The 27,915-nt window shown below is 37.7% G+C and overlaps 2 protein-coding genes across 7 annotated transcripts in view; one reads left to right on the top strand and one right to left on the bottom strand.

The window, feature by feature from the left end:
• LOC146592629 (uncharacterized) overlaps positions 1 to 27,915 on the top strand; it is a 33,473-nt gene that overhangs the window by 2,046 nt on the left and 3,512 nt on the right. Inside the window, exons 4-7 of one of the 3 annotated variants that reach the window (XM_085310703.1) lie at positions 1,078 to 2,243; positions 11,140 to 11,179; positions 14,377 to 14,482; positions 16,163 to 17,298. In XM_085310703.1, the coding sequence (XP_085166829.1) occupies positions 1,999 to 2,243; positions 11,140 to 11,179; positions 14,377 to 14,482; positions 16,163 to 16,218 (447 nt within the window). In that variant the 5' untranslated portion in view covers positions 1,078 to 1,998 and the 3' untranslated portion in view covers positions 16,219 to 17,298. Of the gene's footprint in view, positions 1 to 1,077; positions 2,244 to 11,139; positions 11,180 to 14,376; positions 14,483 to 16,162; positions 22,052 to 27,915 lie in introns of those variants that run through there. The other 2 variants (XR_014896543.1, XM_085310704.1) reach the window with 2 other exon arrangements.
• PDCD6 (programmed cell death 6) overlaps positions 21,788 to 27,915 on the bottom strand; it is a 10,027-nt gene continuing 3,899 nt past the window's right edge. For 3 of the 4 annotated variants that reach the window (XM_085310699.1, XM_085310702.1, XM_085310701.1), the window contains exons 3-6: positions 25,490 to 25,534; positions 24,221 to 24,379; positions 23,476 to 23,585; positions 21,788 to 22,018 (exon numbers count right to left, since the gene is read on the bottom strand). In XM_085310699.1, coding sequence (XP_085166825.1) covers positions 21,920 to 22,018; positions 23,476 to 23,585; positions 24,221 to 24,379; positions 25,490 to 25,534 — 413 coding nt within the window. In that variant the 3' untranslated portion in view covers positions 21,788 to 21,919. The remainder of the gene's footprint in view (positions 22,019 to 23,475; positions 23,586 to 24,220; positions 24,380 to 25,489; positions 25,535 to 27,915) is intronic. The other variant, XM_085310700.1, reaches the window with a different exon arrangement.

The raw sequence follows: 27,915 nt of genomic DNA, 5'->3' as shown, positions 1-27,915 counted from the left end.
AACTAAAAATAGTTATTTGGATTTTGATTTTTTTTTTTTTTTAATGTGTGGTAATGTCGTTTCCTAATTGCATACAACAGTTTAGTAGGCGTAACTACATACCATATGGTTCTGTGTTTGAAATATCTCAATAATAACTTGTAATTTTACTGTCTTTGATTGTATTTAAATAGGTAGGCAACTTTCTGTGAATCTGAGAAGAGAGTTTTTGACTCCTGATTGACTGACAGTCAAATTCTTTAATTTCACTTTCTCAGTCAACAAAGTTTTGAGGCATAATCAGTTGTCCATGCTTTCCTCTGTAACATAGGATTATTGTGATCAGATTGTTTGTATTGCTGTGGGTGCCAGCTCTGGTGTTTTCCTGATGACATTTTATTTTTCTTGGAACACTGAAGACTAAGCACAATACTGTCTTCTCAAGTATWTGTGTACCCTTTTTTTCAGTTGTATATGAAAGGTGTCTCCCCACCTCTCAGTTTTTAAGACTGAGTAGTAGCGTTCTATTATCTGTTGGCTAAGCAGTTGCTTAATAGTATTGACTCTTATTCAAGACAATGATTCCATTCTTTTCAAACACTTCCCCTCCCCCCCCCCCATTATTGTTCTCTGTTGATCCAAAGGAAGTGTACAGCACCTGATATTTTTCATGCCTGCAAAACAGTTCTTGCTGATGCAAGAAGTTCTTTTGGTTTTGTGATTGTTTCTTTTTATTTCCTAGTTAACTTCCATAGCAATTTCTATTTCTCCCCTTTAAAGTGAAAAAACACTGAATTTTTTTTTCATAGCAAAGCTGCAGTGTATTTTCCTTCTGTTTCACTCTTTAGAGTCAATGCATGCCTACTGCATTATTTTGACTACTCTCAATCTTTCTTGAGTTTATCTAATGAAGGATTGTAAACTTATAGATAAGATTCAGGCAGGTTGAAAGGTGGATGCTTGTTGGAGGTTAAATATTAGTACTGGTGTTAACGTGACTGCATTTTTTTTGGAATTACGCTGAAAAATTGCATCATTGTTGTTTTCAGTTATTTTTAATTCTTCACTTAAAGTTGTGAAATCTCATGTATGTTTTAGCTGCAAGAGGTCGAAATTCATTCATCTGTCACAAGCAGTTTATGTATCTTCAAGTCTGAAGCAACTATGAAAGTCCTGAGCTTATCCTCTTTCTCAGTGCAGAAAAAGCTGATGGATTTTTATCAGTATTTCCTACTCAGTCAATGTGAAAATGAAAACCCAAGATAGACATACAGTTGATTATCACAAGAAGTGAGCTTTTCACTTCTAGTTCATCTTTTTAGCCTGCTCTCTGAAGAAACAAGACTTAAAGAAATATGCTGTACTTTGTCATCTGTTCCCCAGTAACTTTTGAACCTCTCATCTGTTTTGAACCAGACTGTTTGATGAAAATAGGCATCTGCTCGGAGAGGAAGATGTTGTTAATCCTCTGCTGAAGTGTTGCAGGCTGAACTCACCACTTACTGGATACAGAAGAATCAGTACAGGAGAAAGATTCAGGAAATAGTACTGATCAGAGTCTGTTTACCTAGGCTTCATTATCTGCTATGGTTGTCTGATGATGACCACAAGAGTATCGGTGCAAGGCATATAATTAAAGTGTCATTCTGTCCTGTTTTGCCTCAGCAGGCATGAACACTGCATGCAAATGTTCTGTTTTGGGGGACATTGGTGTATCAGTACTACATGATACTTGGTGGGAATGGTCTGTGTTGTAACTTTTTAGTGCCTAGAACAATACCGCTGTGTTAAGCGGAATACAAATAAGTAACTAACAAGTTACTTGGAAATTTCTTGGAAATCTGTGAGAAAGAACAGCAGTTGGTTACATATGGATTCTGTGGCTTCCAGCTACAGAATAACCATGAGAAGCAGTCAACATGAAGGTCAGAAGTTGAAGAGTAATGAAATAGTGGCCCCCAAAGTCAAATGTGGCCCCCAAAATAAGTCTGCACGTGTGCGCAGTATCACAGCCCGGTTATGCAACCAGGGCGGAGTTGGGCTAGACTCCCTGCACTTGCTGGCCCCATGTGCCGGGACTCCCACCTACCGCAAATAATCATATATACCGGAGGTTTTTCGAAGGAGGGGGAGGCTGCTACACAACAGAGGACCACGTTGCCTCCTTCAGAACGCCCCAAAAGATTGTGCCTGCCAACTTTCTCTCTCATCATGCAGACGATCRGGACAAGCGTTGGAGTGGTCCTTCTCAAGATTACCATCGGGTAAGTCTGTTTGTAAGTATCTACTGATAAACTGCTTGCTACTGAAGAGTGTGTGTGTGTGTGTGAGAGAGAGAGAGAGAGAGTTTGTGCTGGCTTGCCAGACTGGATGTTTGGCCCCCGGGAATCTAACTAGAACAATTGGTAATGGGACTGCTCGTAAGAAATTCTGCAAAAGTTTTGAAGAAATGTAGGTCTCCTCTAAATACACTCTAGAATTATATTTATCCCTTAGCAACAATATATCAATAGATTTGTTTGACCAAGGACTGGAGTTTTTAGTGGAAAACAGATTTCTATGGATTTTTTTGTATTTCCTCTCCGAATAGGCGATGAATGTAATCTTCTTAAACGTGATTTCTGAAGAGATTACTATGTCAGGACCATAAAGCCTTGTTCTGGAGGAAAAATGTAAAGGATGCTTGGGGAGAAAGCATTAAATAGGAGTCCAGAAGTGGCAGCAAGACTGTAAAAAGGCAGAGTGGTGGGGTACAGGAATCTTTTGCAAAGACCTACATCTTTAGAAAAAGACATTGTTTAACGCACTATAAATTTAGCATTCCATGGAGATTCAAGTTAAGAGCATATGCTCATTATGACCACTGCATCTCCAGAAAAATCATGGATTTAGAACTCTCATCTGTGATAGATGTTGCAGAACATGAAGAGTTAAAATTTTCTACCTGTAGAGTCAAATATCTGATTATTACAGGGAAGAGTTTTGATATGAAACTGTTAAACAAGATAGAGCTGACTCCTCTTGGAAAAGTCTGAGTGTTGTAGGAAGTTTCCTGATACATTACATATCAAAAGCTTTGTAGCATGTGCTTTAGTCCAGAAACTGCTAAACCTGCGTAATCATGTTGAARCAGTCAACACCTTTTTACATCTAATATGAAACGATTATAAAAACAACTATTCATTCTAATGATGTCTCCTTTATTCTACTTTGTCCATATGGAATACACTGAAGGTTTAGACACAGGAAGCCAATTTGCTAAGCAATTGTTGTGAGGAGGCTGATCAGGTTGATTCGTATTGTTTTAGTGGTGTGTTGTGTTTCATTTTTACAGGTAGAAAAGCTTTCCACCTGAGAGACTKTTCAGAGACTACAATTCAATTTTCATTTTGGAGACCACAATGCAGAATTATCTGTATAGCTGGTAGTACGTGTGCAAGAGAGCTTGAAGTTCTGCAGATATTTTGAATATGTAGTTATCCCTCAAGAGCCAATGGATCCAGGCACTCCTTCCGTTGTTTTGTCACTGAATATGAGAATAAATTCTGGATTTGCCTAGCTGATTGCTTGGCCTTTGCTTTTCATTTTAAAGAGTTGATAAATTTTTCTACTCTTTGTAGTTTCCTGTTACGGAAACTGTAGTTTCCATACATATGTGGTTAGCCCAAACAACAATTATACTGTATTTATCGAATCAAGTAGTGAAGTCTTTCAAAGGAGCATGAAAAGCATGGATATTCTTAATTCTGTATATTTTCTGTACAATTTGCAAATTGTGTGTAAGCCAGTCTATTGTTCCCCTGTCTCAAAGGAGATCTCTGTTCTAACACCTAATCTGTGCCTCCTAAGCAACCATTTCTGGTTGTTGCTGTTTTTTTTTTAATGCTGTTAGCCACTGCCCCAAATGCTTTGACTCATCATTGTAGCTGCCTTCAGGTAGCCTTGGGCTATTACTAGATCACTACTTCTGCAGAATAGACAAGCCCAACTCCCTAATGTCTTCTAAGTTATTTGCCCTTTATTATTTGCCTTGGTAGTCCTTCTGCTGAACCTTCTCTGGTTTCTCTATTTGAGCTGGAGGGATAAGGAGGGCTGAAACGAGACAGCCTCACAAGCACCAAATGGTGAAGGATAAAAATGTTCCTAAGTCTGCTGCCTGTGCTCTACCCAAGGTATCCCCGWCCATGGTTTGACTTGTTTATGAGGAGATATGCTTTTGGCTGATACTCAGCTTAGCATCCATCATACCTGTCTTTTTAAGAGCAGTGTAGCTCAGCCAGTCAGATCCCATTCTGTGCTGATCTGTGGGGGTTATTCCAGGTGCAGAACTCTATGCTTCTCCTTGTTAAGTTTCTAGAGGTTTTTTAATCCTCAGTGTTCCCGAGGTGGTTCTTAACCAAATGTTTGACATCAGTTTAATACGCATAATTAGTAGTGTCTGTGAATTTGCTGAGGGTAGTCTATGCATCCTCAGCCAAGTTACTGATGAAGATGTTATTTGTTATGGGCACTGGAATCTGTCCCTGGGGTACTCAGCTTGTTACTGGTCACCAACAAGAAGTTATGCTGTTTATCACTGTCCTTTGAGTCTGACAGTTCAGCTCATTTTCAGCTCATGTGTCAGTCTGTTTTTCTAGTCTATCTAATATGTTTTAAGGTAAAATACTATAGTGTTTCAGTTTTGAGATACTTAGGTAAGAAGTATAATTCACATTGCTAACAGAATTACATAGCTATGCAGCTGGTAAACATGTAAAACTTAAATGTTGCTTTCATACAAAACTGCCACTGAGGATTAGAGTGTGTCATCAAGATCCTAATTGTTATTTTTACCTGAGATTATCACAACTACCTGCAAATGCCTTTAAAAAAAATCTGCTATCTTTGGGAGCTGTTGATTATTTATTTATTTATTTTTAATTTAACCATATGAGTAAACCTCAACTACATTAAGGCAAGCTGCATTGCAACCTCCTTCTGGAGCAGTGCTGTGCAAACACAATGTATTCCTAATAGTAAACAGAAAAAGGAGTAAACTAATGGTTATATAACATATTATATTTGCCTTGAGTAAGCAAAATCTCCTCATTTCAAAAATAGGAATTGCATGGACATACGTAGTTCAAGTTAAACTTTCAGATTTGTTCTAATTTTGAATGCTGCAATTTACAGAATGCTGAGACAGCTAACTTGTAGTAGGTTTGTGTGTATGGATTTGAGGGTCAAGTAGAGCAAGGGAAAGAAAGCCTGCATAAAAGCAAGCAGGCTTCCTATTCTGCATGTAATTTAATGATTTAGTGAATTGTCTGTGGGACTGTATTTATAATCTAAGCGTTTAGACTAGAAGTTTTCTAGCTATTGAACACCTATCACACTGGAACTGCTTATATGAAATACTAATCAAAATAATCAGAATGATGCCTTCTGATAACAGTATAAAAACACATTTTTTTTTCAAAAAAAATTGTTCTATGCTTTTGTGATATTCATGTAGGTATTTAGTATCCTGTGTTGGGGGAAAGGATTTTTTGTATTACTTAAAGCAGTAATGTTACAAAAGGAAAGTATACTAAGATGGAATACTGTTATTAATGAACCTAAACTGGCAGTATTAAACGGCAAAATGAATGTAACTGTTATTCTAACTTGTTTGGATAATTTATTATGTACTTAAGAGTATGTCAGAAGAAGTCTGACTGTTRTATTGTCATGTTAGGTCTTCCTGCTTCAGTCTGTGTACTGTGGGGAAGTATGAATGCAGAGACCAGGTAGCTGAATATAAATGAAACAATTTAAGAAAATATGAGATTGCGGGGATTTTCCCTGAGACACTTTCAAACTTTAGACATAGTTTTTCTTCCTGATAATCTGATACATCTGATACCAGTGAAGGCTCTAATGTGTTTTACCTGGTGGGGATTTCAGGAGAAAATTTTGTAGTATGTATGTAGGTGAAAGTAATGAAACTTAACAAAACAAGAGCATACAAAACAAGAGCAGCATGGGTTAATCATTACCAGTATATTAAGATAAGAATACTTAGTTTTGGGAAAATGGGGAAAAAATAAAAAGCAGCCACTACCTTGTAAAGGTAACTTTTCTTTAAAGATACCTTTATAAGGTGCCTTTAACTTTTCTGTACACTTCTTTCCATGTTCAGCCCAAGAGGTAGGAGGGGGAAGGCCAGGAAGGCCAGGTGTCATACAGATAGGGAAAACAACAAAACACAAGTTGGGTTGGGGGGTCTCCAACRGATACATGCAGCTGGGGATGTGCGTTTGGGACATGGCTATGGGCTACCCCTGTACACCCTTCCTGGGAACCTGCAGGCATAACCACCTCTTTAAAATGCCTGTACACCAACGCACRCAGCATGGGGAACAAACAGGAGGAGCTGGAGATCTGTGTGCAATCACAGGGCCATGATATTGTTGCAATCTTGGAGACATGGTGGGATAGCTCACATGACTGGAATGCTGCCATGGGTGGATATGTGCTTTTTAGGAGAAACAGGCCAGGAAGGCGAGGTGCTGGAGTTGCTCCATATGTGAGAGAACAACTGGAATGCATTGAGCTCTGCCTAGGCAGGGAGGAGAAGGAGGCAGATGAGAGCTTATGAGTGAAAATCAAATGGCGGGCTAGCATGGGGGACACTGTTGTGGGTGTCTGCTACAGGCCACCTGACCAGGAAGAGAAAGTCGATGAGGCCTTCCATAGACAGGTGGAGGTAGCCTCATGATCACAGGCCCTGGTTCTCATGAGGGACTTCAACCACCCTGACATCGGCTGGAGGGACTACACAGCAATGCACAAACAGTCCAGGAGGCTCCTGCAATGCATTAATGACAACTTCTTGTTGCAAATGGTGGAGGGGCCTACAAGAAAGGGTGTCCTGCTGGACCTTGTCCTTACCAACAGAGAGGGACTGGTTAGAGATGTGAAGTTTGGGGGCAGCCTTGACTGCAGTGACCACGAGATGGTGGAGTTCAGGATCCTGCAGGATCCAAGCAGGATTGCAACCCTGGACTTCAGGAGAGTGGACTTTGGGCTCTTCAGAAACCTAATTGGAAGAATCCCATGGATTAAGGCCCTAGAAAGAAGGGGGGTCTGTGAGAGCTGGCTAATATTCAAACATCACTTCCTGCAAGCTCAAGAGCAATGCATCCCTATGAGTAAGAAGTGCAGCAAAAGGGGCAGGAGACCTGCATGGGTGAGCAAGGAGCTCCTGGTCAAATACAGACAGAAGAAAGTCCACAGAATGTGGAAGAGGGGACAGGCTACTTGGGAGAATTATAGGAATGCAGTCAGAGCATGTAGAAATGCTGCAAGGGAGGCTAAGGCCCATTTGGAATTGAGTCTGGCAGGGGATGTCAAGGACAATAGGAAGGGCTTCTTCAAATACATCAGCAGCAAGAGGAGGACTAGGGAAAATGTGGGCCCGCTACTGAATGGGGCGGGGGCCCTGGTGACAAGGGGTACAGAGAAGGCAGAATTACTGAATGCCTTCTTTGCTTCAGTCTTCACTGCTAAKGGCAGCCCTCATGAATCCTGCACCCTAGATGTGAGGGAGAAAGTCTGGAGAAAGGAAGACTTTCCTTTGGTTGAGGAGGATAGGATTAGAGACCTGGGCAGGCTAGACATCCACAAATCCATGGGCCCAGATGGGATGCACCCATGAGTACTGAGGGAACTGGCAGATGTTATTGCCAAGCCTCTCTCCATTATCTTTGAAAGGTCTTGGAGAACTGGAGAGGTGCCTGAGGACTGGAAGAAAACCAATGTCACTCCAGTCTTCAAGGAGGGCAAGAAGGAGGACCCAGGCAACTACAGGCCAGCCAACTTCACCTCCATCCCTGGAAAGATGATGGAACAGCTCATTCTGGATGTCATCTCTAGACATATTGAGGACAAAAAGGTGATCAGGAGTAGCCAACATGAATTCACCAAGGGGAAATCCTGCTTAACCAATCTGATAGCCTTCTGTGATGGAATGACTGGCTGGGGAGATGAGGGGAGAGCAGTGGATGTTGTGTACCTTGACTTCAGCAACGCTTTTGACACTGTCTCCCATAACATCCTCCTAGAAAAGCTCAGGAAGTGGGGGTTAGATGAGCGGACAGTGAGGTTGATGGAGAACTGGCTGAATGGCAGAGCTCAGAGGATCGTCATCAGTGGCGTGGAGTATAGTTGGAGGCTTGTGGGTAGTGGAGTCCCCGAGGGCTCAGTATTAGGTCCCATCCTGTTCAACTTTTTCATCAATGACCTGGATGAGGGGACAGACTGCCTCCTCAGCAAGTCTGCTGATGATACCAAGCTGGGAGGAGTGGCTGACACACCTGAGGGCTGTGCTGCCATTCACAGAGACCTGGACAGGCTGGAGAGCTGGGTGGAGAGGAACCTCATGAGGTTCAACAAGGGCAAGTGCAGAGTCCTGCTCCTAGGGAGGAATAACCCTAGGCACCAGTACAAGCTGGGGGCTGACCTGCTGGAAGGCAGCTCTGTGGGGAGGGGCCTGGGAATGCTGGTGTATGACAAGTTGACTATGAGCCAGCAGTGTGCCCTTGTGGCTAAGAAGGCCAATGGTGTCCTTGGGTGCATTAGGAAGAGTGTTGCCAGCAGGTCGAGGGAGGTGATCCTCCCTCTTTACTCACCCCTGGTGAAGCCTCATCTCAAGTGCTGTGTCCAGTTCTGGGCTSCCCAGTACAAGAGAGACATGGAGCTACTGGAGAGAGTCCAGCATAGAGCTGCAAAGATGRTCAGAGGGCTGGAGCATCTGCCCTATGAGGAACGGCTGACATGGCTGGGCCTCTTCAGCCTGGGGAAGAGAAGACTGAGGGGGGGATCTTATCAATGTCTGTAAGTATCTGAAGGGAGGGTGTCAAGGGGACGAGGACAAACTCTTTTCAGTTGTCCCATGAGACAGGACAAGAGGCAACAGACACAAACTGAGAYACAAGAAGTTCCGCCTGAATGTGAGGAGGAATTTCTTCATTGTGAGAGTGACAGAGCCCTCTAACAGGTTGCCCAGGGAGGTTGTGAAGTCTCCTTCTCTGGAGATATTCAGAACCTGCCTGGATGCGATCCTKTCTGACATGCTCTAGGTGACCCTGCTTGAGCAGGGGGGTTGGACTAGATGATCTCCAGAGGTCCCTTCCAACCTTACCAATTCTGTGATTCTACGATTCTCATTCTATAAATCCCATTTTAGGAAACCAAATATCTGGCTTAATGACCAGAGCTTTGTGTTTGTTGCACAAATAAACACTCCAGGATGTTCATCCTTTTGAGCTTTCATAATTCTAGTTCAAAATGACAGAGTCTGAGACCCAAATGTATGCAGGCCAGCTAAGGCCCAAGCTAAGCTGCAATATCTACTTCTGTGTTGCTTTTTTTCAGATCAAATGTTTTATGCTGAGAGTTTGCTTTAAATCTTATGATACATCTAATGATTAAAAACCCTTTTTTATTCTAACTCAAAGCCCAAAATAACTCTCTATCCTGAATAGCATTTGGCATGAATATAGAGAACTGCTCTATTTTTATCTTGGTGCCAGAGATAACACTTTGCAATCTGATACGTACTGTAGTAATTAGCTGCTTTTTCAGAATTAAGGCTGGACACATACTGTGTTAGCTGGAGGTTGGCACCTGGCCTTTTTTAAGATAAGGCTGAATCTGAGTAAGGAAAGCCTAGAAATGATGGCTCTTTTAGGTATGGAGAGAATTGTTAGCATTCAGGAGGGAAAACAGAAAGAAAGCCCAATAAGGATACCTGCTTAGGACTTTAATGCACCAGAAATAATGACCAATGAAAGAAGCTTTGTAGGTTGTTTTGTAAAGTTGGGGTTTTTCTTGCCTGGAAACCTCCAGACTATTGTTATCTTGATTTAGAGGGGATTAAATATGATTTGACCAGGTAGCTGAATTGCAGATTAGTAATTGTGACAAGACCCTGAGTGGTGACTCGCAAGGGCATAAGGCAAGTATGCAATGTTACGTCTATTTGAGGCATGCTGAGTTTGAGCTTTGTTACAACTTTCCTTTCAAATAAAGGGGTAATTTGGCAATGTGCATGACCCAGGACTTGCTACATTTAGCTGTTTTACAGCCTATAGTTTGAATATTTTTTTGAAGTAGAGACTTTTCTTGACTCTGCTATTATCATAACATTGGAAAGATGTGCCTGTAGTCAGAAGTATTTCTCAAGTATAGGCAGTTATATCGAACATTGTCTTTGTACTGTGGCTTGATTTCAACTGAACTATTGCTTTTTAAGTTTTTAGTTGAGAGTTAAGACCATTCTAACTCCAACTTTTTACAAAATATACAAATTGCTGTGTGCAAACATTTCCAGGTTTAAATTAAGTTTAATGAGATTTTTGCAATCTGTTTCAGTTTGACCAGTGCACCTTTACTTTGTTCTAATATGCTGTCCAGAGCTATTTGCCTTATTAAAGTATTTCACTGCCTCAGATGTCTAGATTCTTGGGAAGATGACTGTCTCTTTTTCAGATGCATCAGTTTAAAATTCTCTTGCATCAATCTTTCTTTGCTAGATTTTCTTGCTCTAGGACTTAGAGTATGCTTTGAATTAAGAGTCTTGTGATATCATAATGCTGTAAAGCATAACATTTTTGACTTGTTTATCTGGGAGTGATTCAGTGCTCCTTGCCTTTTGAGTGTTTCAGCACTTCAAAATATCAGTCTCTCAAGAATCATGTTCAGGCAGCACATATCAAAACAGATGCATGTTGTTTGACCTTGCAATTATAGTTTCTGTGTCTGACTGGCTGTCCAGTTGTCCAAAGTAGATTCAAGGAAGAGAATTCAAGAATCTTAATCCAGCTGTCACTGCAATGTTGTAGAAGTTGGAAATACTCCCAGTATCAGTATGCCTGTCTATATAAAGTTGTTGTGTAGCTTAGTGAAATGTGTTCTTCTCAATAATGAAAGTAATGTGGTTGTATTTGTAGTAACTGTTGCCTAACTGCTGTCTATTGAGCGCCTATAGTTATATGTTGAGTGCTGTGACCTAAAAATACTGTCTTTTCTGAGTTGCCTTTTGTTGTTGAATAAAAGATTAAAAAGTGTTTTGTACAGGATGATTCAGCAAATACTGTAGTATGAAGTCTTTGAATTTTTCTTCCTATGTTCCTACAGGATGGATCCCATTCGGAAACAGAAAGCTCTGGAGTTCTTGGTATGTAAGTAAAACAATTGTGATTGCAATTGGTAAGTTTTAACATTTGTGTAACATTATTAGTATGAAGCAGTGAATCTGTGAAGGAGTCGCTGATTTCTGGTCAAACTCATTTAAAGACAATATTAAGTTATATTTTTATGGACTTTGCAGTTTGAAAAGCTAGTGCAGCTATAGCATCAGGTTGAGTCCAAACAGTTTGCTGGATTAAATTCAACATACAGCTCACTCCTTGTTCTCTGGATCATTTTTCCTTTTGCTGAAGGGTCACCCTAACAAGCTGGGTTAGCATTTGAGCAACAGCAGTACTGCTGTTTGCTGCCACTATCTAATGGGATTGTTGACTGAGTGACAGGAGCCAGTCCAATCTTGCTACCTGTGATGCTGTAACTAAYGCTACTGTTGCAAAACCCAACAGCAAGGTGAAACTGGATAATACTAAAGTACAATTGCTACTGCTGGAGTGGGGGAGTTTTGTCAGTTCAGTTGCTTTTAGCAGTGGTATAGTAAGCCTTGCTGTGTCTTTCAGATTTATATTATGAAAATATCTGTTTGTTTATCTTTGCCATTTTATTCCATGCAAGACTTGTTTCTTTAAATTTTATGTGTAAGGCAATTGCAAAATTTCATTTGAATTTTAATTGTTTCTATTCTTAAATCACATGTAGAATGTTTTGAGTTGTTAAGAGCACTTCATTACCATCTGATTTTTTTTTTCTTCTCTGGCTACTTGTGACTTTAGGAAGAGATATAGAAAAAACAAGCTTTTCCAGTACAGGATAGTCAACAAGCCACCAGAATATGTTTGGTAGACAGTGACTGAGCTTTATCTGGTGGACAGGACTCACAGTTATTCCTTGTGGAATAAAACTACCACTGTTCTTGAAATCTGTAATTTCCACGTTCAACTTCATGTACTTACTAATCTTTCTCTTTGAATATTAGGAAGACAGATAACTGCGATTGTACTGTGTTTTATATAATTATAGAAGTATCTTTATCTCTGCTTCCCAAAATTACAAGTGAGAAGATTATAGTGGAAACTTTCATCTTGTTGCTACTAAAGTAGGGAAGTCAAAGGCATTTGATGAAGGTGATGAAACTTACTTTTAGTCAATTTTCTACATATATGATGCAAATTTAGGACTCCTCCCCTTCTGTGCAAAAGAATGACATCAACAGTATGAGATTGACACAGCCATCAATTATTATGGTTTATCTCTTATTGGGCTCCTCTGTTTTGTATTCACAGCTTTGTGTGTTCATATATAAGTATGCATATTTTGTTATATATAAATTAATTGGTGATAACAAAATCATTGTCCAACTTTGATCTGTTTGTGTATACGACTCTCTTCAGCATCATAATGAACTAGCAATTCTTACCATGTTTTTCAGTTTTACAGAAGACTTTTCACATGACCTCAGACTCGGAGGCAACATTTGTCGTTCATATTACACAGAACGCAGAAAGCTTTGAAGGCCTTTTGTGAAAAGAAAGCAGCTTGACCATAGTTATAGTGATTTTGCCATTGGGAAGAAAGGAGTGGTTGAGCTAACTATATTAACAACCTGTCAAACAGTAGCAGTTCAGACATAGGTCAAAAGCCCCCAGTTAAATATACTTAAAATTATTTTCTGATTTCCAAGTATCACATATAGTAATTGCACTGCACACTTCTGTTAAAGTTCTTCATCACCTCTTGTTTCCTTCTGCATGTGTTTTCCCCCTTGTTTTGGACTCTGTTTTACTTCATGATGTCTGGTTGTCATCCTTCTCTTGCAGTTGATCCCTTGCTTGATAGCTTTTCTTCTAATGTTGCTCATGCTTTAAGTATTAAATTTGGATGTACCACTTTTCTTTTGTGGACATCTGGATAACTCTTTCTTACCTACCCCCACTTGAGAGCTTTAATCTGTTAAGACTGCAATAGACAAGCTATTCCTGTCTTTCTGTTGGCTCTTACAAACCTCCATAGTCTCTGCATAAAAACTTAAYAGTTTTAGGAACAACAAACAAAAAGGTGTTAAGAAGAAGCAAAATCTGCACAAAGTGACTAGTTTCCTCTGATACCTAGGGTTCGCAGAATTCAGCATATGCTTTTCTGAAAGATTTCAGACTGATTCCCTAGGTGTCAATGAATTATTCTATGTCAGCTGAGCTGCAATAACTGTCCCTATGCATTCTTGAACTGTTTCAAATGCTACCCCCTTTTTGAGGGCTGCAGTTTCAAATTGTCATGCATTAGTTGCTAGCTAAAGTATACTCATAGACAGTTACCAGGACTCTGACTTGTTAAATGACTTCAGCTTGAATGTAACTTTTACAGCTTCTTGCTACAAGATTAGCAGTCTGACCTTGATTTTTATGCAGAAAAATACTTTATTTTTGTTGTCAATATCACAGTGTTTGCTGAAAACTCTATTTTTTTTTCCAGACAAGTTTGAAGACTTTTCATTTCTAAAATACAAACTGAAGTATCCTGGTAGGTTTCAAGTATAACCCTTCCTCTGGAAAACAGTATAGAAGGCATGAAAGTGCCCCATACAGATTCTCTTTAAAAAGTTTAAGGTCTGAGAACTTGTGCTGGAATTGAAAATGGGAGAACTTGATGAACGTCATAAAAAAGCGGCTGGAGGCTAGCTGAAACTGTGAGGAATTATCAGTGGCTAAAATAYGGACATGGAGCTTTTTGGTTTTTATTTCTGATATGTGCCATATATTGATAAGTGAATATAATACAGTTCTTAAGAGCTAGTTAAAAATTGTTTAATAGCTTAATGCTACGCAATAGTTGGGCCTTCTGTTCTGCRTTCCTTAGCTAGAGACAGGATTTGCCTCTGTACTAGCTTAGTATTTTTGAGTTGCTGGTGATGTTGAGAGGTATGGGAGCAGTAAAAAAAAAAAAATGAAAATGGTGAAAATATTGTCTTTGTCAGCCACCTCATCCTGTTCTCCAGACATCTCCTCCAGATAATATTTTTGAAAATGGTGGTTTAATGTAGTGACTGTGAACAACAGAGCAAAACATCTTTCCTGGGATTTAGTGTCATATAAAATCTCACTGTTGATAGAGCTTAAATAAATTTCTGTGGGGAACTTGTGTGTGTGTTTGCGATGTTGTTGTTTGTTTTTCCTCTTTAGCGCTCAAGATTTGAGTTTAAAAAGAGACAGTCTAACTTTTTGCTTTGTCTAGGTTAATTATGCTAGTAGTCTGCGGCCACTGATGTCAATATCTCAAAATGAATTTCCATCAAGGAAAAGCATCCAAAGCCACTATAAGCCATATCGAAAATCCAAAGGTAATTTAAATACTTTATTCTACTAGTTTAAGTCTGCTGTTAACACTGCACAGATTATGTGAGAATTTACATTTATGGCCAGCCACAGTGCTACTTTGCTAGATACTGTATRCCTCTGTCATCAGGGTCAGTTCAGTTTATCATTTTCTACAACTTTGACTGTCTAACACTTCTGTCTCACTTAGCAGCATTGCAGTATGAGGTTATTGGGAATCTAAGCAATAACATCCTCCTAGTTTCAGTGTGAAGGTTAGTGTGTCAAGCTGAGGAGTATCTGTGATTGAGAGTAAATACCTCTATCAGAAATGCTAAATGATAATGTGAGAGAGGTTTTTTAGCTTGTTTCCTTAAACTGCTGGCTGCCATAAGCAGTTTTTTCTACTCCTTTCAACTCAAGATGAAAAGAAGTTTGGCAAGAAAAGACTTCAGCCGCAAAAGTAGAGCTTGATTTCTTTTTTCTTGACTTCTTGATTTCTTTTTTCTCTGGAGGATTTATAAACTTTAAATTTTGTAAATTTTTTTCTACTTGTTTTTCCTGCAATCTGCAGAGCTGATAYATTGAGGAAGAAAACAAGCACTGAATTGAAAACATGTGATTTAAACTAACCCATTTTATGTCATATCTGCAGTGTATTGAGTTCACTTGTGCCACTACCATGTATTAGTCAAAAGTTGTCAGCTTCTTAAGCCATGCTAATTTAATTGTGTTTAGTATAGTATTAGTGTATCCTAACCTCCGAGAGGCCTTCAGATGATAATTGCACTGGCTGATTATTTTTTTTTTAATATCTTTCTACAGTAAAATAAAATATAGTTGAAGTCCTGTGATTCATAAATTCAAATGATTTAATAGTCAGTTATTTTCCTTCTATTTTAAATTTTATTCTACTTTTCAAATCCAGTGAAGGAAGGAAGTCTAATGTTTCCTAACACACTAGGTATGCATTCAGCACTTTACAGTCAGACAAAAAAAGGGGCTTACACTGAGTTAAGTTTCTTTTGAAAAACAGTTGCCCCAGTTGTATTTAATAAATTAGTTTGTGTGGGTTTGTTTTTTAATTTTTTCTATTCTGGTTACATATAGTCTCATGAAGTTTGGGAAGATACGAAAATAATTCAGAAGACCACCTCTGAAAAACTTTTCTAACCTGTTTAACATGAGGACTTGCAGTCTAGCATGTGTTATCCTGAGCCAGTAGTTTTAGGATCACGGAGTTTGTACTGTTGTGGTGGGACCCAGGGGGAGAAGATGTATGGGCATAAAGAAAAAAGTATGTATTGGAATGCATGCATAATCAACCCTGGCTGGCCTAATAGTAGATGAGGATACTCAAAATGGATCAAAAACATAGAGATAACGGAGAGGTAACCCAAAAGCTGGTTTGTTATGTAACAGATTTTTTTTTTGCCCCATTAGCACAAAAATATTCCTTAATCTTAAGAATAGTGATTTACTCTTCAAACTAAAGGATTGCCTTTGGAAATAGATTTATAAAATGTTTGAAGATGTGTGGATGCATGTCATAGGCTATCTGTCATTGGATGTGTTTTCTGACAAAGGCAAACTATGCTTACTGTACTAGAATTAGGTAGGTTTGTTAACTGTAAAACTTTGATTTGAACATGTTCTGTGTTGTATTATGTGAAGTAACTTTAAAATGTTTTTGTCTCCCCTTCTAGAACTCAATATTCAGACTTTAGTCAATGTGCTAATAGAAACTAGAGAAAAAGATTAAGAAACAACAGCTGAACTGGAACCATGAACAGATTCAAGAATCTCCATCTCTTGGCTTTCAGAAAAAAGGTTGCATTTAATTCTGTGTTTGTTTTTGCAAGGGGAAAGGGAGGTAGGGTGTAATCCTTTAATATGTTAAATACAGATGGAACAAATCTGCACATAATGGAGGTTAACACAGTATTTCACTTAGGATTTTTGTAATGCATTTGTTATGTCTTAGTATATTGCAGAGAAATGGTTTGTTATTTTTGCAAATATGTGAATGTGAGCCAAAAGCCAATCACCCTTTTAAATCCTCTCCACCACCCACAAAAAAAGAAAGATTTATGTTATCTGTTTGGGAAGAATGTTCACTGAAAATACAGGTCTGTGCATGATAATACAGAGGTACTTTTCTTCACAAAAATTCAAGACAAGTTCAGATAATTTAGTATTTTATGATTAGTGGATTTTATATATRTRTGTGTGTGTGTGTATATATATATATGTAAATGGATACAGTACATTTCTCTTCAGCAGAATCAAAGGAGAATGTCACAGCAAAGCTGCTCTCTGGACTTAATGTGATGTTAAATGAGAAAAATGTAAACAATTCTGGGGAATAGGTATGTAATGGGATGTTGTACTTGTTTTCAGTTTTGCAGTGTAAGAAGAGACATATGAGAAATAGATATGCAGACTTTTTAATCCTGTTTCTACTACAAGAGCATATTAAAAAACATTAGAATTTACAAGGGAGTCAGATAAAATAATGATTAGGGATAATTTAGTTAATCAAAATGATGTACTGAGAAATGTCTGCCAGTTCATAATGTTTATCAGTGGTTCACACTTAACTCTTCTTTTCCCTGCATCCAGGAGCCCTTGTCACTCCTTAAGTGACATTGTGAATGCCTGACTTTAGACATAAAGTCGCACATACCTTACCATGAGAGTAAAGAAAAGGACTAGGGTGAGGCAGATTACTCCCAAAGTCTGTTTTTTCTTTTCGTTGTTGTGTTGTGGACTGTCATTTTTCTTCTCACCCACATGTGAAGTATTTTGCTGTCTCTGCATTAAATACTTGTGCTAAACCTGAGTTAGTCTTCATGACCTGTCATAATATCTTTGTGTTCACTGAAGTAACATTTGGATCTTATCATGTAAATCTTAATACAAAGACAACAAAGCAAGTGATTATGTAAACTTGATTCTCTAAAATTCTCCTTCTGTAATTTTTTGCTTGTGCATCAGAAAAGATCCCCTATCCTTTTTCATTCCCCCTTACTACTTCCTTTCTTCCTCCTCGTATTTAGTGAAGTGTTTTCTAATGTCTTGGTCTCAGTAGTTGTGCCATACACTTCTATCTGTTGAATTACGAATTGGATCTTCTWGTTTAAAGAAGAAAAATCTTTCTTTCTTCTGACAGAGTTTTGATTAAAAATCTATGGGACTGATCAATTGATGGTCTGTATTGAAAAATTATCAGAAACTGTTTTGCCAGTATTACATTTTCTCACAGACAGTGTAGTGTAACTATAATTATAAAACTGGAAAAATAAATGTTACCAAAAATATTCTTTACTTTTATATTTCTATCAGTTAAAGATAAGACATTTGAATGCTACTTCTTCAGTTGAGGTTGTTGTAGAGGACTCCCCCCCCCATTTCTCTCTCCCTTTGGGGATTTACTGCTGGTATTGTGTCTTCTGGTGGCATACAGTAGGTGGCTGACCTCTTCCCAAATTAGATACTATTTCTACCTCCAAGTTCCCTTGTCTTTTACTTTTGTTCTGGGAATGGTTCCTGCTTCTACTTTTTGCACTGAATCCTGCACTGGGGGAACAGTTCCTGCATTTTGAAATGCACAGAATAATGGTCAGAATAATGACAAAGCTATAGTAAGAAATACTTTTCAGCATTGGTTTATTGACAATTCCATGGTCTGTAGATAAACATTTGTTTCTGTTTTCATTGTTGAGGTCTTAACAAAATCAGTAAAGTTCTTGAGATGAATGTCTGTTGGTTCTTGTATGAAAGCACTATTACCTAAGGAGTGTTTTTAAGCTGATGGTATCTTGTAATATGTGCTCCAATCCTCCCTTATTTCTAATATGCAATTACTACTAGCAATATGCTATGTTTTTTTTTTTCTCAGTTCCGATCAGTCATGTGGATGAGTGAGAGTTCGAGCTGCATCACTGCTTTCACCTTAATCTGTTTTTATCTATCTTTGCAAAATTTTGAAATGAAGAGCTTCAGTGTACAATTTGTGTAGTGATAATTGGGCCGGAGTTTGCCACTTGGCACTCTCAGATTTGGCAGTCCAAAACTTGACTGGCTGTTGGCATATAGATATCACTATGCCAGTGGATTTCACGGACAATCCCCCCCCCAGTGTCTTTTTTCTTATCAAACAGGTATAGCCAGCTTCTGTACTGGCTGACTTCAAACACATAGCATCTTTCTTATCCTGGAAACACGTTGCTTTGTGGAGTCCAGTTGCCTAGCATTCACATGGAGGGGGGGAGACACAAAAAACAACAACAACAAAAAAATCCTCTGCAAAGGGATTGTTTGCCTCTGTGCCAGCAGTGATTTTTTTTATTATTTTTTAAATTTCTTTTTCCCCTGGGGTTATGTAGAACTGTGAGTACTAAGCATCATTGCTTTGTTTCTATGCCTTCTTCCTTCCATCTGTAAAGCCAAGTACTTATAAATCAGGCTCTTTTCCTGTACAGACTGTCTATCGATCATTTTTTTGCCAATGGGACATCCACCATAAGGATCTGCCTGTTTTCCGTCTTTCTCTCTAGCCAGTATCTCATCTTAGAAGCATGATGCCTGAGAGATGATTTATATTGTTTTATTCATTCTCACTTAGTTCAACCCTGCCACCTTTAAAGGAGGATTCAGCTGATACGAGGAAAAGGAAGCCATAAATCCAGGCACCTAACTGTTTAAAGTTCCAGCTTTTAAAAACAAAACCTGTAGTGTCTCCAAGGGCACCAGGTAAGAAGACCTCACAGTAGGGTGGGGAGGGGACAGGGAAGAGAAAGGTGGTAAAATGGGCCCTGGAAGTTCTGTCATCTTCCCAGTTATTTCTTCAAAAAGATACATCAGCTGAGACCTCTCACTACTCCTATTTTCCTATCTTGGCTATTTTCCTTGAATCACCTTCTGGCTACTCCTTACACCCAGGAAACCTCATTGTTGTATCTACTGCATCTTGTTCCCATGTAGTATAGACCTGGAACAGAATGTGTCCTCTTCCTGTTCTTATTGCTCTAGACTTTGGTCCTTCATCAAGAAATAATGTTTATAAGCTAGTCATGATGGCCTGCAGAGCAGCATCATTTAAATGCTTGTTATCCTTCAGCACTACTACAACTATACTACAAACTTTGGCACAGAGGCAAGATTTTTGAGGCTATACCAGAGCCCTTTGAACTAATACCACTTTTCCTTATAAAGCCGTTGTTAAAAATCTGAAGTAGAACATACTTTGGGGAATAAACTGTAAACTTTTTAGCCAGTGTAATGATTCATAATTTCTGGCAAAAAGGTTTAGATACAACAGCCTGTGCCAGTTCTCTGCAGTATTTCTCATGAGTCTCTCAAAGTCCACTACTTGATCGGCAGCTATGGAGCCAGACCTCTCATGCCTAAAACCCCTTCCTTCTTAAAGCTCTTAATTTCCAGTTGAATTTCTAGTTACAAAATGGTATAGTGTGGAGATAGACCTTAGAAACCTGGATGCTTTTATTAGAATAAATAGCTTTTCTAAATTAAAAGGGAGGCTATTTTATGTTTCTTGGTCTGCAGTATACCTGCTTTCACATCTTGAATAGTATAGTCTTGCTGGAGGTGCTTTGAAATAATGCTGTGGTGGTTTTTTTTTTTTTTTTTTTTTTTTTTTTTAAGGAGGGTTGTCTTTTGGTCTGAGGCTGCTGCTCTGAGACTTCTCTGCATAATCTCCTGGAATGCTGCTTGGTATCAGCCACAGCATTGGTTGATATAGAGATGCTCCTGTGAAAGACAGCTTATTTGCCTGTGTCTGTAGTTAATTATGTCAGTCATTTGAAACAAATAAGTGTGCAGATTGCCTGCATACAATTTATCCAGGGTGGCAGTGGGAGATAGAGGGCCTTGGGAATACATCAATATTGCAGTGGTTAAAAGAAATCTTTGACAAAAAAAGCTCTTGCCTACAGGTAACTTTGTGAACAGAGCCTGGAGAGTAAGAGTTTCAGGTGAGCAATGTTTTTCTTCATTTTTTTTTAATTTAATTGGATAATATAAGTTGGATTTAAGACTTAAGTGTATGGATTTGTCTGTAGATGACATCTTCCGTTCCCCTTTAGGTGAACTGTTTTTAACACAGGGCAGTATTTCCCTCCTCCGCCCTCTCCCCCAAGCAGTAGGTTTCAGGATGATCATTCAGTTTTTTTAATGTTACCATTTTGCTACCTTACTTTGGGACCTTCTGCACTGTTACCTGATCCTTTTATATATACACTCAGTTAAAGTATGGGCTAGGAGGATGATAGTGTTACAGTTCAGTGTTGATCATTAGCTCTGTTACAGTGAAATGCAAAAAAGTGATTTTAAGAGCAGTTGCTGTAAAATGGCAGTTTGGCAGAAAGATCTTGTATGTGTTTAGGCTTGTGTTTCTCACAGTCAGTGGCAGAAACTACACCATCTTGGTCATGGCAAAAATATGTCAAATTTACCTGGTATAACATCTCAGAAAGGGAGACATTTCAGCAACTTGATAGTAGTAGAATTAGTGTAGAAAAATATTTGCCTTCTCACCTGCCCAGCTGAGATAGCATGGACAAATTTATGCCTTGCTCTACACAGGGAAATGTGGCTGTTGGAGTGTATGCGTGGGAAAAGGAAGGCAAAAGAGCTTGCACAAGACATAAAACATAGCTTTACCACCTTGAGGTACAAAGGAATGAACTTCCTCTGTCACCCTTGAAACAACATAGGGCATGTTGAACCGTTAACTTGACCAGCAGTGTATACATCTAAGAACCACCCTGGTCTACTGTATAATAATACTAATGTCTCCTATTTCTTAAGGAAGTTCTCTTAAACAACCCATTTTTCCCTTTCTAAACTTCATTAGCTAAATGGTAGGGTGTATGTATGCTAAGGCCCTGAGTGTTGCTTAAGATTCAGGCTCTAACCTTGCTCTAAACTATGGAAAAATAAACCAAAGAAATGCAACCACCTTAAAAAAAAAGTGCAAAAGACTAGAAAAAGTTGCTCAACTATTTTTACTTAATTTTAAACTCTGTATTAAAAATTAATACATTAAATTTTTATAAAAGTAAGGCACATGCAAAACGTTTTGCAAGTCTGACTTTCAAATCTCTTCACAAACTAACAAGCACTATTTTAATTTGGCATTTCTAAAAAGTCATTTTTCCCCATGCAAGACATATATGGAAGAAAGTTAAGGTGATATTGCACCAGTTAAATCTAGATTCTGTGCTTTCTGTACTGCAGTAAGCATGATAGGGTCAGGTGGTACAGCAATACATACTAAAAGCCAACAGACAACACAAATATTGCAAAGGTGGTRACCAACATACAAAATTTAAGAATGTGAAGTTGTATCCATTTTGATATATCACTAATCTTTTTCAGTACATGATGATTTGGCAACTCCAGTCTATATAATGCCAATGTGCAATTCCTAGCTGTCATTGTCATACAATGCTGAAGACCATGGAAAGATACTGCTCATAGGACACTTGAATCCAGCCATCTTGATCAGTATCATAACGTCTGAATACATCAGTCAGCCTCTGAAAATAAGAAAAAAAAAATCTGTACACAGGGTAAGTTTAGACTACTATATAGTCTACTTGCCACATAGGTTTCCAGTGCTTCATGAACTTTATAAAGCTTTATGATCATTCCCCTTTGGTCAGTTTAAATTCTCATGCAGTTCTCTGCTGTGACTCATGTTTGAATTGCAATTTTAAAAATCACTGTATGATACAACATCTAAGCCTATATAGGCACCTCTTAGAGGGTTCAGCCTACCAGCTCTTTGCAACTGGCTTTAAAAGGGGGCAAGAGGCTCATGTACATAAGACATTTAAGAGTCATACATCTAGAGACAAACCAGTGAGAATCCAAATTCTCACTTTCTACCAAAAAAGCACAGTGTTATGTTAGGACCTCAGTTGTCGCCATAAACCTCCTAGTTACAGATAAGCATTTAGAAGTGATATGCAATACAGATAATAGACCAAAATAAGTACCAGTATGGTTTTTAAAGAGAATGTCATTCAATTGGTGTTTGTTAAGACCTGTTTATTAGAGTTTAAATTTATAATAAAGTACAGTTAACACTTACTACAAATGAATGCAAGAACAACTGGTGTTTCAGCAGGAGGAAGCAGTTATGACTATAAGCATAAAGTTAAAAAGTAAGGAACAAAAGCACCTGTTTGCAAATAAGGAAATAGTACTCCAGCACTGCTCTCTTCACGTTATGCATCAAAAAACATTTAAGATACTGGTGCAATGCTGGCCACTAAGAAAGAAAAGAAATGTCTCGCCTACTAACAGTTTAACTTATCCACTGCTACAGTTTTGCAGCTTTTCCCAAACTTCTATATACTTCAGAGTCAAAGTAGTTTACAGAAACTTTAAGCATGGAAGTGCAGAGTCATTTAGTGATGGATTTTTTTAGCAGTAAAAAAAAGCTATAAAAGTGGAAGTTTTCCCTAATGTAAGTATTCATATACACATTTGTTACAGAAAGGTAAAAAAAAAAGGTCTTTTACTACAGGAACAACAATTAAGAAAGAATCCATCTGCCAGGCCAAACTAACTAAAAAGAATTTGACCTTAGAGACATGTACAAAACTCCATWATTTGGATTAAGAGACTTTAATTTCTGATTATGCTGAAAAATACACCACAGGACATGACACACTCAGGATCTGGAGGAAAAGTGTTTATTAAACTAATGGAAATAATAAGTATTAAGTCTTTTCTTTTTAATAGCATTTACTTTTATGTTATTTTTTCACATATATTTGATAAAAAAAATTAACAAGTCAAAAATTGTGATGCAAATGTGTAAGTAGTAAAGACAAAGTGAGATGTTTTTACATCTCTTGTCCACTTCATTTAAATGGGTGTTAATTTATAACCAAGTTTCATATCCAATATTATGGTCAAAGTGAAAAGTTAAAGGAGCAATAAGGGTTTTTTTTCCAAGTGGAAGTTAATACTTTTTCTTTCTTACCTGTAAGACAACACAGCACTGAATAAAATCATCAAAAGCAACTTGTCCTCTTCCTTGTCTGTCAAATTTCCGAATAAGGATGTCATAGAACTGGTCAGACAGTCGATAACCTTGGAAAAAAGAAATGCTTTAAAAGGCTTGACTTAACTACAATCATTCCATAAAAAGAACTGGGTTTTCTAGAGGACAGGTGTAATGAACAACAACAACAAAAACAGCAGTTACAAAAGACTTGCATTCAATAAACTCATGCTCAATAATGATTATACACAAAGTCACAGCAAACAATTACTGATTAAACTGACTAGTTGGGTTGAGAGAACTGTTTAGGGCTGCCTCTCAGGTTTTTATAAACAAAAGTCAATTGCATTAAAGTTCTCCTGCCATCAGAATGCTACTATAGCATAGACAGTTGGCCTCATTTTAAAATGAGGAAAGCTGTTTCAAGTCCCCTCCTAAGTTAAACATTTAACTGAAATATTGGTAGTGCTCTCGGAGTGGCTAATAGACAGAAAATACTCTACACTTGTGTACTGACATATCTAGTTTCATTTTTTACATGAGAGGCAAAAAAACATGCTTGCAGCATGGTACCTTTAAAAGGCACCTTAAACCTAAAAAAGCTAACTGCATTTCACCCATCTCACTTTTTTTTAAGTCACGTTTGCGAGAGTAGTATAGCCCTAACTGTAAGTTGATTTAGTGATATAAACCTATGAAAAAGCTGTAATTACAAATGAATTACCAAAACCTGTTAGTGCTTGCTTTAGCTCATTTTTGTCAATCATTCCAGAATTGTCCCTATCATACGTTCGAAAGACATTCTGCCAATCTGAGATATACTTCCAGACTCCAGTGAATTCATTGAAGTTCACACCACCTTTGTTTTCTCTGTCAAACATGCCTGAAACAAAGAAAAGAAATAGGCCTGTAAAACAACTCTTCAATAAAATCTATTAAGTTTTCTAAAAAGGAAATGAGAAGACTTTAGAAAAGTTCTGAAGAGAGATGAGAAATTGCTGAGCTAAGTGACTTTCTAAAAAGTTCTGCTAATCCAAGTCCAGTGAAAAGGAAAGGATAAAGCAAGATAAAAGAGGGCCAGGGTGAATCACAAAATAATATTTATTCTTCCATTTCAATGTGAAAGTAAAAATATTGAGGGTTTGACTGATCACCCAGTGACAAAACGAGTGTTGCTCTTTTCTAAAGATTCATGAAATTAAAGAAGTCTACAACTTCAATTGACTGCTAAAGGTGCCGAAATACAAATTTGCGTTTGACTTGCTGATACTTGTCAAGACTGTGTCTTTTTTATACAGATAGCATGTTGTACAGTGATGGAATTCTGACCCCTGAATATTTGTTAAAAATATACGGTAATACATGTTAAAAAACATAGCAAAACTGTCCTTAGATTTATAAGTAGTATGAGAGAGAAGACTGAGCTTGAGTTTTTCTCCCTTCTGTTCTACCACCATCATCTTCCACATCACTGGAATGTATTTTAAAAAATGTCAAGCATAGTAAAGCATCTGTTTTGTCTTTTTAGAACAGAACACAGGATTAAAAAAACAATCGGAAAAATTAAAGCAAGCTGTGTAATGCCTTTTTAAATATTTAAAGCTGACAATTCCCCTATACTCTTATTACGTTTGTTATCTATTCGGTTGTCTAGTAACATTTTCTCAGGTTACTTTGACAAGTGCATTTATCTATACACAAAAGGAATACATTTCTGTTTTTCGAAATGGCAAGTATTTTAGTTTATCTTACTATTATTAGGCTGTCTAAAAAAGGAAGAAAAAAAGTACTGTCTTAAAATGAAAGACCAACTTATTAATACTATGACCAACTAAACTGCTTCAAAAGGCCTTGAAACAGGCATTTATTATACAATTCAATACAAARTTAGTTGTCAAGATCCATGCAGCAATACATGGAGTTCTTATTCACCTGAACAAATCACAAAATAACAATATATATTGAATATTTCACATAACACAATTACACTCACCAAGAATTGACCGGACTGTTGCTGGATTAAAGGGAGTCCATGTGCCTGAAATGGGAACGACTAATTAGTTCCTCAATACTATGCAACACTTAAGTAAAAAAAGCTGATCAGAACTTATATAGTGAATTCAGAGCCAGATGACATGGAGCTAGCATGTAATTAAAACAAGGCTTCTTTGAAGTAACTAAGCTATTGACATTCAGGGATGACTTCTGACTAATTCTTTACAGGTTTTATACAGAAACCAGAATTTCCTCAGGCTACACAAACAAAAACAAACAAAAAATCCCCCACAACCACAAGCGGTAGTGTATAAATCAAACAAAGCCTTATATTCCTTAGTAAGGACATCCACTTATRTCTTATTTTGCAGGTGAATTACTCCAGGGCATTTACTTTCTGACAGAACTGGAAAAAAGGGTTCCTAAACATTTCAGAATGACCCAATGCCATTCTAATTGTTTAGTATAAATTCTACCTCTGCTGCTAAATCAATGAAGTGTTAAAAGTATTATTTTTCAGAACAGAAAGAAAAAAAAAGCACTAAAGTGCTTGAGCAGTAATCATCTGAAGCGGAGCTTTTTTTTCTTCCTGAATACCTCTTCCTGAATTTTGAGAGCAGATAGTCCAACCTATGTTGGACTAGTTTACACTAGCTTGGAAGCATTCCACAGAAATGATAAATAGTAAATTAAGACATACTGCTTCTCATTTAGAACTCATCATTACTTCTCCAGAGTCTGTGAAAGTTCCAGGAGGATCAAAAAGCTTGTATTAAAGTTCTCTGAAGTTAACTACAGGGACTACAAAACAGTCAGTAGGACTATGGGTACTGTAGAAATGTTTGCAGTGATGCAGTTGCTGACCACAAGTATCTAATGCACGGGCATTGAGCAGGCTTTGCAAAAACATTGCAAAGAGAATCAAGAGGCAGTAAAGTTGTGCTTATACCAATGCTGATTTTCTCCTAAAACAGGAAATTGCATCGGTGTAAATATACAGATAAAGCAAAAGGTGGAAAAACCTTTATGTAAACTATACAACTACTTGCACATGAAGAGGATATAAAAGGTTTGGGTTAGGAAAGAAAGAAGAGAATAAAGGCAGCTGATAATGCACAAGAAAACATCAGTATTTTAGAGAATAACAATGCCTTAGAGTTGTATGTTTCCTGATGAGGACTGGAAATAATGTAATTATTAATAGGGTGCCAGCATTTAAATCTCAACAGAATAGAGAAAAAAGCAAAAACAGAGTTTGAAAGATAATTTATTTCATGTTGAAATTTTCAGACTAATAGAGATTCCATAAAACAAACCAACTCCAGTGCTGAAGAACTGTACCAGTTTCAGTCTGTCAGTCTGTTCTAATAAACTTAAATAACTACTCCCTCCATCTCCTCAACTCTTACTACTAATTTTATATGGCTGGACATAAAATCATATGCTTTCTTCATTTTTTTGTGCAAACAACTCTAAAAACTGATGATCAATCCCTTCCAGGTAAGTATATTGTTATTTACATAAATAYGGCATTTTGAAAAGCTGGATATCAAAAACACTAAAATCCAACTTCAGTTTGTCATGAGAGCCATGCATTCTTTTTTAGGGTTTTAGAAATAAATATATCTACATACTTGCAGCCCATATAAGATTGTACTACAGCAGAGCACAGCCATTTACTAGATGATATATTTTGAAAAGACTTGTTATATAATGACTTGTTAATGACTTTGGTATACAAGATCTAGAATCTTTTGAAATAAGGGGAAACTGGAAAAATCAGGTACTTTGTAGTTCTGTAAACATTTTGCCTAATAGCAAATTAATTTGACTTGTCATAACTGCCAACCATCGAAACTGCTCATCTGTATTGTAAGTAAGGAATGAAAATAGTTTGGATAGAATTTAGTGTATTTCTGTAATAAGTAGTGAAGACTATCAGATGAGACGATATTTAAAGGATATTAAGTTTAAAGTGGCAGAGGCTGTTACAAACAGCACTAGAATCTCTAAGGAAAACTATTAACTTGAGCTTTTGCTACAGTTTTTGTTCAGAACAAAATACTTTATTCACGAATCAGGTGCGGTAACTGATGCATTGCTTTTAACTTATCAAAAATATTACTGAACATAAACATTCTCATAGGCTAGTTTAGTTTTAAAAAAAATACATTTTTACCAAATAGATCCATCTGAATTTATTACAAGTCAGATGATTACTGACAAAAAAGGAGGCTTTCAGTTTGCATTGCATTTGCATTGCAGCTCACTATACCAGTTTAAGCCTTTCTCAGTAACAATGAGCAGAAAGGATGAGAGAATTAAACATTCTGAGAAGGGGAACTTGACATGGATTCAAGATGTGCAAGCAGCTTCAAAATCCAGTTTTTCAAATTTTTCGGGGGAAAAAAAAGGCCAAAGTAT

Source organism: Rhea americana, unplaced genomic scaffold (assembly GCF_003343005.1).
Source record: "Rhea americana isolate MKP2758 unplaced genomic scaffold, rheAme1 scaffold_323, whole genome shotgun sequence".
Lineage (NCBI taxonomy): Eukaryota > Metazoa > Chordata > Aves > Rheiformes > Rheidae > Rhea > Rhea americana.
The sequence above is the reverse complement of the archived record's forward strand: the minus strand, read 5'-3'. Positions and strand labels throughout refer to the sequence as shown.